Source organism: Culex pipiens, chromosome 3 (assembly GCF_016801865.2).
Source record: "Culex pipiens pallens isolate TS chromosome 3, TS_CPP_V2, whole genome shotgun sequence".
In the NCBI taxonomy this organism is placed as follows: Eukaryota; Metazoa; Arthropoda; class Insecta; order Diptera; family Culicidae; genus Culex; species Culex pipiens.
This window is the reverse complement of record NC_068939.1, coordinates 50809892-50823951: the sequence shown is the minus strand read 5'-3', so window position 1 is coordinate 50823951 and position 14060 is coordinate 50809892. Positions and strand designations below refer to the sequence as shown.

General features: G+C 34.1%; 1 protein-coding gene across 4 annotated transcripts in view; it reads right to left on the bottom strand.

Moving 5' to 3' along the window:
- The window catches only part of LOC120418512 (serine/threonine-protein phosphatase 4 regulatory subunit 1-like), a 242502-nt gene that overhangs the window by 10190 nt on the left and 218252 nt on the right, over positions 1–14060 (bottom strand). For all 4 annotated transcript variants that reach the window (XM_052710147.1, XM_052710148.1, XM_052710146.1 and 1 more), the window contains 2 exons: positions 13135–13286; positions 3286–3441 (listed from right to left, as the gene is read on the bottom strand). In XM_052710147.1, the coding sequence (XP_052566107.1) occupies positions 3286–3441; positions 13135–13286 (308 nt within the window). The remainder of the gene's footprint in view (positions 1–3285; positions 3442–13134; positions 13287–14060) is intronic.

The window sequence follows — 14060 nt, the reverse complement described above, 5'->3', positions numbered from 1 at the left end:
AATTGGCACGCATTCAAAAGTAAAACAGTATTGTGACAGATATCACATGTCGAGCTAAATTTCAAGCAAAACATTGTAATAGGGCCGATGCCGAAGAGTAAACAAAGAGATCCTGCTTGTTCCTAATGTAAACATCAACTGACGTGAGCAGGATAGACTCTTTGTTTACACATCGGCTTCGGCCGACAATGTTTTGCTTGATTTTTCTAACATCAGATTGTTTTAGCTTGACAGCTGTCAGTCGGATTAGTGACAAAAGGTCGAAAGACATAAGGTCGAAAGGACAAAATTTTGGATTGCGAGTTTTTTCATTCTTTTGAACATGAGAAGTTCTTTGAAAAGTTTAATGAATAAGAGCCTGACTTCAAACATTCCTAGTGAATTTTATATTGTTTAAAAATAATTTTGGTTTTGGAATATTTTTGTGAGTTTTCTTAAAATAAAAAAAAAAATAAAAAATCATTCAATAGTTAATGATAAATAGTCTGACTTTACACATGTTTTGGTGGACAATATTCTTTTAAACAAATCTTTATGTATTGTTAAAATTTTGGGAATTTTTACACTCTTTCAAAAACGACATTGTGGAATATGAAAATATCAAGATGTTGTTATTTTCATTGAGCACAAAACGTCATGAATTATATAAACAAATTTACATTTTCGACCTTTTGTCTATTCGACCTTTCATCTTATATTCATGTTCGATGATGTTCTAGATCGCGTTTCAATTCCACAGAAAAAAAATCATGGTAATATTACATCTGGGAAGGGGTACATCTTTTATGTCAGAAAAAAGGTTTAATTTTACCTCTGGAAATGTGTAATTTTACCACTTTTCTGGTGTAATGTCACTTTTTCAGTCTAAATTGAGGTAAAATTACATCATAAAAGAGGTAATATTCAACCTTCCAAAATTACAGCTTCCAAATTTACATTATTTTTTTCTGTGTTGATTTTAAGGTGAAGACGTCTGCACTAAAATGAATCAGCATCTGCCGGTTGTTGCCTTCTTGACGCCACTAAAGGAATTTTTGATCTAAATCAAATGTGTCTCAAAATTTATATAATTTTATTATGGAACCATCATTGACGTCCTAGTTGGCAATCATTGAATAATGACGATTTCCATAACTTCGCAATGAATCGTTACCAAAAAGTATCAGCATGTGTAGGGCACTATTCTATACAACTTGTAGAAGGAATTTTGTCAAAATATTGATAGCGACGCAAAATTTATATCATTGAACGAAAAATCAAGACTTCCATCATTGTCTTCACGTTAAAAATAAAATTGAGAAACTGATTTAAAAAAAAAATAGGTTGGTGACACTTATTTCGATTCAAAATTTAAAATTCGAAAACGAACAGTACTACAGTCTAGACTCGATTATCCAAAGGCATTGGAAAAATCCCTCCAAATAGTTGAATCTTCGGAAAATCGAATCAAAAAACTTTTTTTTTCTTTTGAGCTGAGGTATACGATAAAGTGATTACTAATTTTTAAATCTAAGATGGCGGCCAAAATGGCGGTGATGAAATATAAAAAAAAAATTGTAATTTACTAGGCAAACGACTACTTAAACTTGACTAAAACGCGGTCGCAGATCTCAAATTTAATGTTAAAACTAAGAAAACAATTAGTTGTTCAAGTGATTTTTTTTTCCTTTTTACCCAAATGTATTCTACTTAGTGCAAAAATACTCAAACAGTGCAAAAATGTAAAACAATTTGAAGTAAATAAATAAATGTGAACAGTTAATAATAAAACGAAAAGTACAAAAAAGATGAATAGCCATACCACTTAGAATGTAAATGAAATTTATTTCAATTTCTAAGGAAAAAAAACACGTTTCTTTTTGTTCATCCGAATTCGCATACAAACCTTCGGATAATCAAATCTGGACTGTATTGTAATGTTTTTTGAAATGTTTTCTGTTCTTTGAAATTTTTGAAGCTGGATTTTTTTAATTTTTGAATGCCTTTCTAGAGATAAAAGACCTAATTAGATAAGGAAATATACAGAAAATTAATATGTTTTTTCTTACAATGACTCACGCCAAAAGCTTATTTTTTTAAATACTTTAAATATGTACTCACTAAACCTTTGACTACACCATTAAAACCATCAAAAATTGTCGCAGTATACTTCATATCAAAAACAACTAACTTCAAACGAATATTTCTGGAGTTTTTTTTTTTTTTTTTTTTTTGGAAAAGGTCCAATAAACCAAATTTCCAGTTTTTGCGTTTTGAGTGTTTTTGAAACCGTCTTGAGTCAGGGGTATTAAAAAACACCCAAAATTCAAAAACTGAAAATTTGGTTTATTGGACCTTTCCAAAATTTAACTCCCGATTTCTAGAGTAAACTAATCTGCTTTGAGTTTCCTATGCAAATGATAGATTAACATGAAAATTTACCCCTTTAAATTTTATTTTTTTTCTCCGAGAATTCAAGACTTCCAAAATCATAAAATTTACGCTCGTCACCCAGTTTCTGATGCAAATTTAATTTTAAATTGTAACAAATAATACTTTAAAAATTCAACAGCTTTTCAATTTCATTAATATTAAAAATAAAACCATCAATTCAAATATCCTTTCAATCAACCACCCTGTTCTACAGGGTAGTCAGTTAGTCAGCGCATAAGTTCCGACCAACGTTCACACCTCTTCGCCGTGGCACACTGCGATTACACGTGTGGCCTACATTTTGGGCCGTAAGTCGGGGAAGGATAGTAAAATTTTACATTCTTCCCCCGTGCGCACACCAGGGAAAACCCGCCGGAACCGGAAGCCGGAATGTGTGAGTGTGTGGGTGAAATTTCCCCGTCAAAAATGAAGTCGACGACGCCGACGATGACAGTTTCTGGAGGGAAATGGTCCCATTTCTCAAGACTTTAAGACACTTTACCGGGTTGAGTCGTATTTTTCCCACAGAAAATCTCCAATCAATTTTAACGACATTATAATTTCATCACATTACTTGGGCGCGCGTTCCGAGCTGGTGAGCCTGATTTTTTCCCTCTCAATCTACTGCGGAAAATTATGTGTGAAGCAGCTAATGAGGGGCACTATTAAGTGGATACCTGCTGCTGCGCCGACTGGGTAATTAGTGACATTAACCCACCACACTCTTCTTTACCACAGAAAAGACGTTGACGAAGATGATGATGATGATGATGGGAGTGACACTTTTTCTTCCTCTCCCCCTTTTCTTCAAATAACCAAATTTCAATTTCCCACAAAAAAAAAATCGATCCAGAAAAAGAATGGATAACTTACGTGGATGAAGATCGCGTACAGTTCCTCGTCGAAGGTGTCCAACGGTTTGCGGCACAGCTTCTCCACCACCGGGCAGACCGTTTCCTCCGTGGTGGCCTTGTCCAGGAAGCCCTTCTCGATCAGGTAGGTGAGCGTTTCGAACGCACCGCAGCGGACCTGGTGAGCGAAAAAATGGGGGGGAAAAGGGAAGTTAGTTAAAAGAATAAAAAACTTTTAATTTCAATAAGTTTTTGATTTTTTTATATTTTTATTGATTTTTTCACATCATTTTGATTTTTTTATTTGAAATTTTTTAACGGGTCGAACTAAATCTTTCCAAATTGTTTTAGCGAGGATGTTTTCATTGAAATTTCATCTTTGTAGGAAAATGATCATCACTCTAAAATTCTCTTGTTGCCTTCTTGAAGCCACTGAAGGAATTTTTGGTCTACATTTACTGATGAAATATAAAAATAAAAGTTGATCAATTTATTTACAAAACTTACTTTTGATATTTGAACATGATTTTTGCATCCATTAACCCCTCGGTCATTCCGGTTTGTTTAGGTTATTTGACGTTTGTCTGCTTTTTAGCAGTTATCGAGCGTCCAGTTGAAAAGCAGCCCATTTAAACAACGCCCAGTTACTGAACAACTACTGTATTGGTTAAGATCATACAGAAACAAAATGTTAAACACCTTTTAAAATTAACACCCCGAATAAAATTATCCTAAAAAAAATATATTTTTAACTAAATTTTTATTATTCAAAATTCCTAAAAGCCCTAAAAAGAACCTAAAATACATCGAGCCAAAATGGGATTTTAGAAAAAAAAAAATCAGAAAAAAGAGTCACTTACTTTTTTAAACGATAAATCTGGAGTTCAATGAGCCAAATTTCCAGTTTTTGAAACCGCCTTGAGTCAGGGGTATTAAAAAACACCCAAAAAGCAAAAAATGAAAATTTGGTTTATTGGACCTTTTCACAAAAAAAAACCTCCAGAAATGATTTTTTTTAATTGAAAATACTTCCCATTTTATATGTGTGCCGTCTTTACTTGTAGCCGACGATATTTTCAAAAAAATTAAATCAAGACAAACATTTCAAAAGGGCGTAATATTAAATGTTTGGCCCTTTTGAAATGATAGTCTTGATTTAAATTTTTTGAAAATATTGTTTTAGAAAAGATCGGAAAATTTGACGATAATTCATATTTTAACATTCAAAATCGGACTATTAGTTGCTGAGATATCGATATTAGGAAATGGTAGGTTGTTTGGGTGAGTTTTAGAAAACATCAATTTTCCTGTTTTTAAACTTTTGCATGAAATATCTCAGCCTTTAAGGGTCGTATCAACAAAGTTCAAAAAAGCAAAATATAGAGAATTTTCTCAGCATTTCAATTTTTTTTAAAGTGGGCAAACATGGGCACTAATTTAAAAAAAATGTATAACTGATACTTTTTTTAATTTACCTAAAAATGGCAATAACTTGAAAAAGGTGCACTTTAACAAAATTTCCCTAAAGTACTATTTGATTGCAAATTCGATTTTACATCGAAAAATTAAGTTGAAAAATTTTTACGACCAATATTTCATTTTTTGAAAAAACAGTATTGGTTCAAAAATGTATAACTCGGTCGAAGATTTCTTGCCAATTCTGGAAATTTCTGAAAAGTTTCTGAAAAAGTTGTAATTTACTAGGCAAACGACTACTTAAACTTGACTAAAACGCGGTCGCAGATCTCAAATTTAATGTTAAAACTAAGAAAACAATTAGTTGTTCAAGTGATTTTTTTTCTTTTTTACCCTAATGTATTCTACTCAGTGCAAAAATACTCAAACAGTGCAAAAATGTAAACCAATTTGAAGTAAATAAATAAATGGAAGCAGTTAATAATAAAACGAAAAGTACAAAAAAGATGAATACCCATACCACTTAGAATGTAAATGAAATTAATTTCAATTTCTAAGAAAAAAATAACACGTTTTTTTTGTTCATCCGAATTCGCATACAAACCTTCGAATAATCGAATCTGGACTGTATTGTAATGTTTTTTTATAAAGTGTTCTCTGCCCATGATCGCATAAATGTCCCATATGCATTTTAATCGATTTCGAGTTATTGATGCAGTTTGGTTCAAAATGAAATTAATTTTCATTTACACTTTAACAAAATTTCCCTAAAGTACTATTTGATTGCAAATTCGATTTTACATCGAAAAATTAAGTTGAAAAATTTTTACGACCAATATTTCATTTTTTGAAAAAACAGTATTGGTTCAAAAATGTATAACTCGGTCGAAGATTTCTTGCCAATTCTGGAAATTTCTGAAAAGTTTCTGAAAAAGATAATGAAAATGGAAAAAATAGTGTTTTTCGCAAATCAAGTTTTAGTGACAAAAACTTAAATTAAAAATCACCAAATTTGTTTTTACTGTTTATCATATTTTTTCTCAATAGTCCTCAACAATACCTACACACAGCAAATAAAGTAGCAATCCAGCTGCGTGTAAAAGGCTTGGGTGTATAATAAATTTTGCATTATTTTATGAAATTGTATGTAATATTACACCCTGAAAATATGGGAAACCTACTTGACCGAAATGTCAAGCTCATATATGCGTTTATCCTTTCCATTTTTCATCGATCTGATGCCTGAGCAGGTTAAGGCGCCAGTCCTTACTATAGGTGCTGGGTTTGAGTCCCGTCGGTTGCAACTTTTTTTTGTGTTTACAAAAAAAGTACATGCAGCGTGTAATATTAAGTGTCTTTTTTGACGAAGGTGATGTGCATGCTTTTACATGCGATTTTACCATCGGATTTTTTGCTGTGCAACTTTGCCGAAGACACCAAATCGATCAAAAATTCCTACAAAAGATACAGATTTTTGAATTTTCATACATCATTTTTGTATGGAAAATTAAATAGACAAACTAATGATGCAAAATGGCTTCTTTGGGCATACCCAAGGCATCAAAAAAGTTTCTGCCGGATTAAAAAATACAAAAACTAAAATTAATAAAAAAAAAGACCAATTTCGTAGAGCTGCTCAGTACAGCTCAGTAAAAAAGAGATCGTTTGAGCACTGAAAAACATTCTTTTTCGTATTTGAAATATTAAATTTGGGGTTTTTTTTTAATCAAAAGTAACAGTGATTTCTATGTTAGAAAAAAGGTGCAATTTTCAAACTTCAAACAAATATTTCCAAGAAAGCGCAGGCCAATTGATATGAACTAGCTTGCATTCGAAAGGGAAGATCGAACGCTAAAAAAATCAAACGTATTTTCTTTTAAGGTGCACAACAACCAAGGAAGTTGTTGTCTTCTTATTCTAAAATTGTCAAACTTACGGACCCAATCCTGTAAAAATAAACAAACATTGTTGTAAATCATTTTGTAGACAGTATTTTAGGGGATTGATAAAAAATAATATCAATAGTTCCCCTTGTTTGTGGAGACAACAAAACACAAATCTTGGTGCAAAAGCTCTGCTTGATGTCAAACTAAACAAAAACATTTGGAATGAAGAATTTTCGAGAAAAAAGGGCATAGTATCACCCGAGTAACAATCCAAAATGGTTAAACTTGTAAAATTATCTATGATTTTAGTTTCCAAACTACATAATAAATTTTAACTACCAACAATGTTTAGTTGCCAAAAAAAATAATAAAAACTTTTTCTCTTTTTCAGACGAAAACAATTCATTGGATAATTCTTGAGTTGGAATTATTCAACAGGCACTAAAGTGAAAAATTCTTCACATTTTATTATGTGGGAGTATTTAAAAACATCATTCCTCTAAACTCTTTTCGAAGTTGATTATGATTGAGAACAACTACCTATTTGAGTTCTGCATTTCGTTGCACACAAGCGACTATTTGTCACATATCTGTTCATAGTAGTTAGTTTTAATATTTCGTAAAGCGTCTAATAATATTTTTAAATTTGGAATTTATGTAGTTCCGAATTTTAACCCAAATATTTTCATACTTTTTCTTTAAAAAGAACAAATCATATATTTTCTCAAAATTAATTCAACAAGGTAGAACGAATATATATCAGAAAATTAATAAAATAGTGAAAATGAATTTAAGTCGATTCAAGAAACAGCTAAGATAAGTTATAGAAAATTTATTCTAAACAAATGTTATGTTAAATATTTAATTTTATACCATGGAAACCTCCGAAAACGAAACTATTGGCACTACGCCCCCCGGGGCATGGCCTTCCTCTAACGTGGGATTTCTGCTCCAGCGCCTCTGACGAGACAGGAGAAACCGGGACCGACGTTTTACTTCACCATCCGATAGAAGCTCAGTGGATAAGGCGGGAATCGAACCCGCGTCTCATAGCATCATCGGGATCGGCAGCCGAAGCCGCTACCCCTGCGCCACGAGACCCACTTCAACCAAATTTAAAGCTTTTTTCACCAGCTTACAGAACAAACTCCCACATATTGCTTCCACCGAAAGTTCATTCACCACGCGCTGCTTTTCCCCCACGGGAGAAAGTCGTGCAGTTTTTTTTAGGGGTGGGGACAGAGCAAAAGGTTAGCCAAACACCACAGAACGCGGCGGTGGCGGCACCGTCGTCGTAAAACGAATAATCAACAGTCATTTCATCGATAATAAAAACCACCCCCGGCGACCGCATCATCACCATCTGGGAGTTTGGGATGAAGCTTTCTGGGTGTCCTTGAAGTGGGTTGGGGGACGATGGCAAGTCCACTTGTTTTCACTTGTTGATTTGTTTGGTTTAGCAACACACTCACATGCTCACCCCCTCCCAACTTGAACCAATCAGCTTTTTGAACTAGGTGTTGTAGCAGTTGGGTTTTTCAAGGGGGGTGAGGATGGTTTTTGTGGGTTGTATTCTGTGGTTTCATAATGCCCCAAATCGCACAAAGCTTTCGACTTGGTTTGTTTAACATTGAAATTAGTGGTTTGGTTTTTTGGCAGTGTTGCTTTTGGGAACGATTGCGAAAGGATTCTACGTTTCTAGAGCAAGCCGAATCAATCAAAAGTCACTCATTTGTGGAACGATTCTGTATGGAATTAATACCAGTGAATGGCATTGTACACAATTTAAACAGAATGATGAATTTATGCGAAGGATTTAAGCAAAAAAATATCAATTTTAATTATGTTGTTGTTGAAAATCAAAAACTATTTTAACTAGAGGTGGGCAAAACCGCCCTTTTTTAGGAGCCGCTCATTTTCGCTCGCTTATTCAAATGAGCGGCTCTTTCGCTTTTTTCAAAATTTTGATTTAAAGATTATTTCAAAAGTCCGCATGGTGTGATTTTTATCAATTAGAATGTTAAAAATCATTTGAAAAAAAAAAAATAATAATAATGCTAAAAATGAGATCATTTGCTAGCAAATTGTAGGGGTTGGTGGTCTCTTTGTTAAGATTTCTACTCGAACGTTAACCATTTGAATGATTGGAAGGGTGGAGCTTTTATAATTTGGATTTTGGAGAAAGTTTTCTATTAATGTTACGAAATAGCGTTTTTTTCAGCTAAAATTAAACAAATTCTGATATTTTATTTTGACAAAATATTCCACAAACTCTTTCCTACATCAATAAAAACTAAAAATGCCAAAGTTTAATCGAGCAACAGAATGTTTTTCAAATCTCATGGACTATTTGGTAGTTTTTTTTTTGTGTGTAATTCTCCATTGAAGCATTAAAAAAACACTCAAATTTATTTGGCTAATATTTGAGTGTAGCTCATTTTTTTGTTTGTATATAAAATCATATAACTTTATTTTCAATTCAGCTCTCAAAATGTCGAGAATAGTCCCTCTTTTTCCGTTTTCCGTTCTTGAAAAAGGAGACCAATGGAGAATTTAAAAAAAATGGCATTTATTTACAACCATTGAATTATATTAAATAGGGGAACAGCATCTAATTCCAGCGTGCCTCTAATGTTGGCAGGTCAGAACTTTGATATTCAATTAATGCTAATTAAAAGCGTTTTCAACTGAAATCGAGTGACAAATAGCTCAATAAGAAGTGAGCAAGCAAGTTTCAATCAATAGTTTTGCAAAATTAGTTGTTTAAATAGTGAAAATCAGCAAATTGGATGGAGTTAGGAGCGGGTGCTTAACCTGCCAAACATACGAGAATTTCCCCTAACAATTGCAATTCTCAAATACAAATTTAATTCAACAATTTGTTAGAATTTCAATAAATTCTATTTTTAAACATGCACCCAAAACTGGGCAGCGCTAATCCGAGAGAATAATGGCCTCGAGACAAGAGAATAGTGGTACCATTTACCGACACAGAAAACACAGCTCGAGATTTGCAAAAAAAGTTCATCCATCAAATCAAAAAATCAAACGTGTCGACTACGGGAATCGAACCATAGACCTTTGACATACTAACTCAATGACTTAACTGCCTCGGCCACCACAGCTTGGTGACCAAGGAGTGGTCAGATGTCCATGTATGACACTTGTTGGAGATTTATTGTATCAATTAGCGAATGAACTCATTTTTTATGGTGGTGTGAGTTGGTAGAATTATTCTCTCGATTTTGGCGCTGAGCGCTCAATAAATTTTGAGGGAACGATTCCCTTGACTCGGAATTTTGGGTGTAAGAAAAAAGCACAAATATAAAAATCTTTCCATCTTGGAACGTTTCTTTCAAAAGACCTGAGTATCAAAAAAAAACTTTTGAGTGAACAGGCTCTTTGGGCGGCCCGCGCTTTTTCAGCCCACCTCTAATTTTAATAAATTTGATTTAATAATATTTGAATTATCAAATTCAAAACAATGTAGTCCACTATTCATGATCAAAAAAGGCAAGTTTTATGCTTTGTTTTATTCCATAGTCTCTATATAATTTTCAGAAGCTCCTATAACTAAATAAACATATTTGGAAATTTAAATTTGTATATTAATTTGAATCGATAATTTCAATTTATTTTTTAAGGGGTTACACACATGTAAATCGGCATAAATTTCAGAGGTTAATTTGACCACGCGCTAAATATTTTGTTCCAACTCTGTTTTGAGGGCATTAAAATATACATTTTCATCTATCAATAAAATAAATTTGAACACATTTGAGATATAGCTACCGTCAGTGGGAGTGACTGTGGGTCAAAAAACGATACACCTCTCGAAATTTCTTAATAACAAAAACAATTTAAATAACATCGACAATCTTTCAACGTAGATTTGTTCTTAGATAGTTTACTAACATTTTCCCAAAATATGGTGGATTTTGATGAACACTACCTTAAATGCCAATAGTTTGAAAATTGACCCAATCTCACCCCTTAGAGGGGGTTACATTGGGTCAAATGAAGCTAAAATGATGCTCAAATACAACGATATGGTAAAAACAAGTCATCCAACAGTGTTTCTTGTTCGAGGGAATCGTATTGACACGCTACAATGTTTGAAGTGGAGATTTTCAAACATTTGGGTAGTTTTCAAGCAATTCTAATAAAAATATTAGAAAAATGTTTTTTCGAGAGATCATTTTTGGCCAAAAACGTACCCCAACTTTTGACATCTGCCAAAATAACAGGATTTGTTCTAGGAACGAGATTTTTTCAGCGAAGTCATCTTAAGATGTCCCCTACACAACCCTTTTAACAGAATTTAGTTTCATTGAGAAGAACCTGAGAAATGGTAAAATCCGTAAAAAATCACTTTGACCCAATCTCACCCCCAGACCCAATGTCACCCCCACTGACGGTATTTGAAGTTAAAAAAACGGGTGCCACGATATCTCAACACTGCTTTGATCAAATCGGCTCAAAATTTTGGTGAAGACTGGTTCCGTGTGCATGACGAAGGCCGATTTTCAAAATGTTTATATTTAAAAAAGATAAAAATATTTTGGAGTTTTTCATATAAAAACGTTACTTAATCCACCGATGGTGGTTGGTGCCTTCCTCACAATTATGTACATATTTGTTTCTGTAGTAAGAATGTCAAACCTACAAATTTTATCTAAATTTTACTTCTTACAACATATCTACATGGAGTATGAGGTCTAGAATCCCAAAAATCATTGGACGTAATATTAGAACAACACCTACGGGGCTGTTTCATGAAAATTGTTCACTTTCAATAGTTATATTACTTTAAAGTTTTTTAAGCCTTAAGGCAGTAAAAAAATATATCTGTTCATTTTTCCCGGGAGTTTCAAATCAACAAAATCCCGGGAGCCAGATCTCCGGATAGATCCGAACAACTTTTTCATCAAAATATTTGAGATCCGGCCTCTGAAATGTGTACAAATGACACTAAAGTGCTCATAACTTTTGATAGGGTTATCAGATCTTCAATATTTTGGGCCTGTTGGAAAGGTCTTTTGATTACCTATCCAACGATGGGTCGCATGATAGATCCGGACAATTTTTTCATCAACATATTTTAGATCCGGCCTCTAAAATGTGTACAAATGACACTAAAGTGCTCATAACTTTTGATAGGGTTATCACATCTTCAATATTTTGGGCCTGTTGGAAAGGTCTTTTGATTACCTATCCAACGATGGGTCGCATGATAGATCCGGACAACTTTTTCATCAACATATTTGAGATCCGGCCTCTAAAATGTGTACAAATGACACTAAAGTGCTCATAACTTTTGATAGGGTTATCAGATCTTCAATGTTTTGGGCTCATTAGAAAGGTCTTTCAAATAACTTTCTAAAAATGTATGATTAGGCGGGTTTTCTTACAAAAACCACCCTTTTTACAATCTTTCAAACTTTAGCCAGAATCGTTTTTTTAGCATAACTTTTGAAATACTTAACAAAACTTCATAATAGTTAATATAGGTCTTGAGGGACCCTAAGACGGATCGAATGAGACCAGAACGGCCCAAATCGGTTCAGCCAGTCCGGAGATAATCGAGTGCATTTTTTTCGGTGCACGGACTTACAGACATACACACGCACAGACATTTGCTCAGAATTTGATTCTGAGTCGATAGGTATACGTGAAGGTAGGTCTACGAAGTCGAATTAAGAAGTTCATTTTTCGAGTGATTTTATAGCCTCTCCTCAGTAAGGTGAGGAAGGCAAAAATCGTTAGTCTATGATTTTTGAATTATTTTAAAAAGCAAAATTTCAAAATTGGCTTCGTCATGCACACGAGATATGCCTTGAGCGTCTTCACCCGAAATTTCAACCAATTTCGTCCATCTCATCTCGAGATATCGTGGCACCCGTAAATCAACTCGGTGTTTAGAGAAAAACGCTCTCAAAGTTTAACACTTCGCTTTACGCATGGCAAAACTTTGAGCTTGAATCATATCATCATGAAACTTTCAGGAGTATTTTAAATCATCATTTTAGTGGATTTAATAAATTTTCGTCAATATAAATTTTTGTGATTATCTACATGTATGTAACCCCACAAAATTAGTGGTTTTCAAGATCTTGCCTGTACGACGACCATTCAAGTATTTTAGCTTTTATTCAATTTTTAACTTTTATTTTATTTTTTTTCCTTTCTCACTGAGGAAAGACTATAAAAACATTCGAAATATGAACTTCTTAAATAAGCATTCTATGATCAAATTTCTCCGCACTGAGTGAACGAATTTTGTCCGGACTCGTTCCATTCGATGCAGTTTGGTGTCCCGTAAGTCCGTTTAGAAAAATATAAAATTTAGTGGAGTTCTTAAAAAGTTCTGCTAAAAAAACTATTTTGGTTGATACGGAGCATCTGAGATTCTTCCCAATTTATTTCAAAACTTTAGAGGGCAAATATATATTTTTTGCCATCAATAGAAATTTTCAAGATAATTGTTATTTTTTCTTGAATAAATTGCCTATTTTTTTTATTTTTTAAAGAATGGGATTTTTTAAGCTAAAAGGAAAAACAATACTCACCCCGGGTTCGTCCGTCAGGTAGCGCACGGTGATGTTCAGCACCTTCTCCAGCACGCTGCGGCCAAAGTCGCTGTTGACGGTTTGCTCCCGGTCCAGGCAGCTCACGCACAACCGCTGCAGCCATGACGAAAGGTTCGACCGAACAGATACTTCTGCAAAGGGAGAGAAAAAAAAGAGGAAAAATGGTTAGTTTTAAATTTTCCTGAAAATTTGCGTGAAAAGTTTTGCAAATTGGATAATTTGTCTCTTTTTTGCAAGTCTAAAGTCCACTCTTCTACAAGAGGACACGCGATAACATCCTGTTGCGCCCTATAGGAACACTTTTGACTCGTGTCATGTCGTCGTCGTTTGGACCATCATACAAAGTTTCCCTCTGATAGGTACGACACGATATGTCTCGCGCCGACATCCAAGAATGACGAGACAGGAAAAAAAAAATCTGCAATTTTGTGCACAGTTGAAAAAATCAACTTGTTTTTAGTAGCTGATTTAATATGAAAAAAGATTATTTTAGAAATTTGAAGCATAACATTTTTTAAAACTATTCAAAAGTGTGTTCTTCAAAGTGAGGTTGGGGGCGGAGTCCAACGTATCGTGTCCCTTTTGAAGTGCCCAAGCTCGTCAAACACGCCGGAGTCCATCCCTTGATGTTGCGGAAATTTTGAGGAAATGGGGCAGCAACAGAGGAAGCCGAGGGGTCAGCTGGGTTTAATGGGGTGTGTTGTGACATGTCGTGGATGTCGGATGTTTAAGCTAGTGCTGGCCTCTTCCTGGATCCTGCCAGGGGGGGTACGATGGAGACGTATGTGTTGTAACCCGTTAACTTTTACGCTGTTGACTTGTTTGATGTGTAGTGTGATTTTTATCCTCGGCGTTGAAGTAATGGACCGGTTACAACGGCACATTGGTCGGGCGACTCTCGTGTC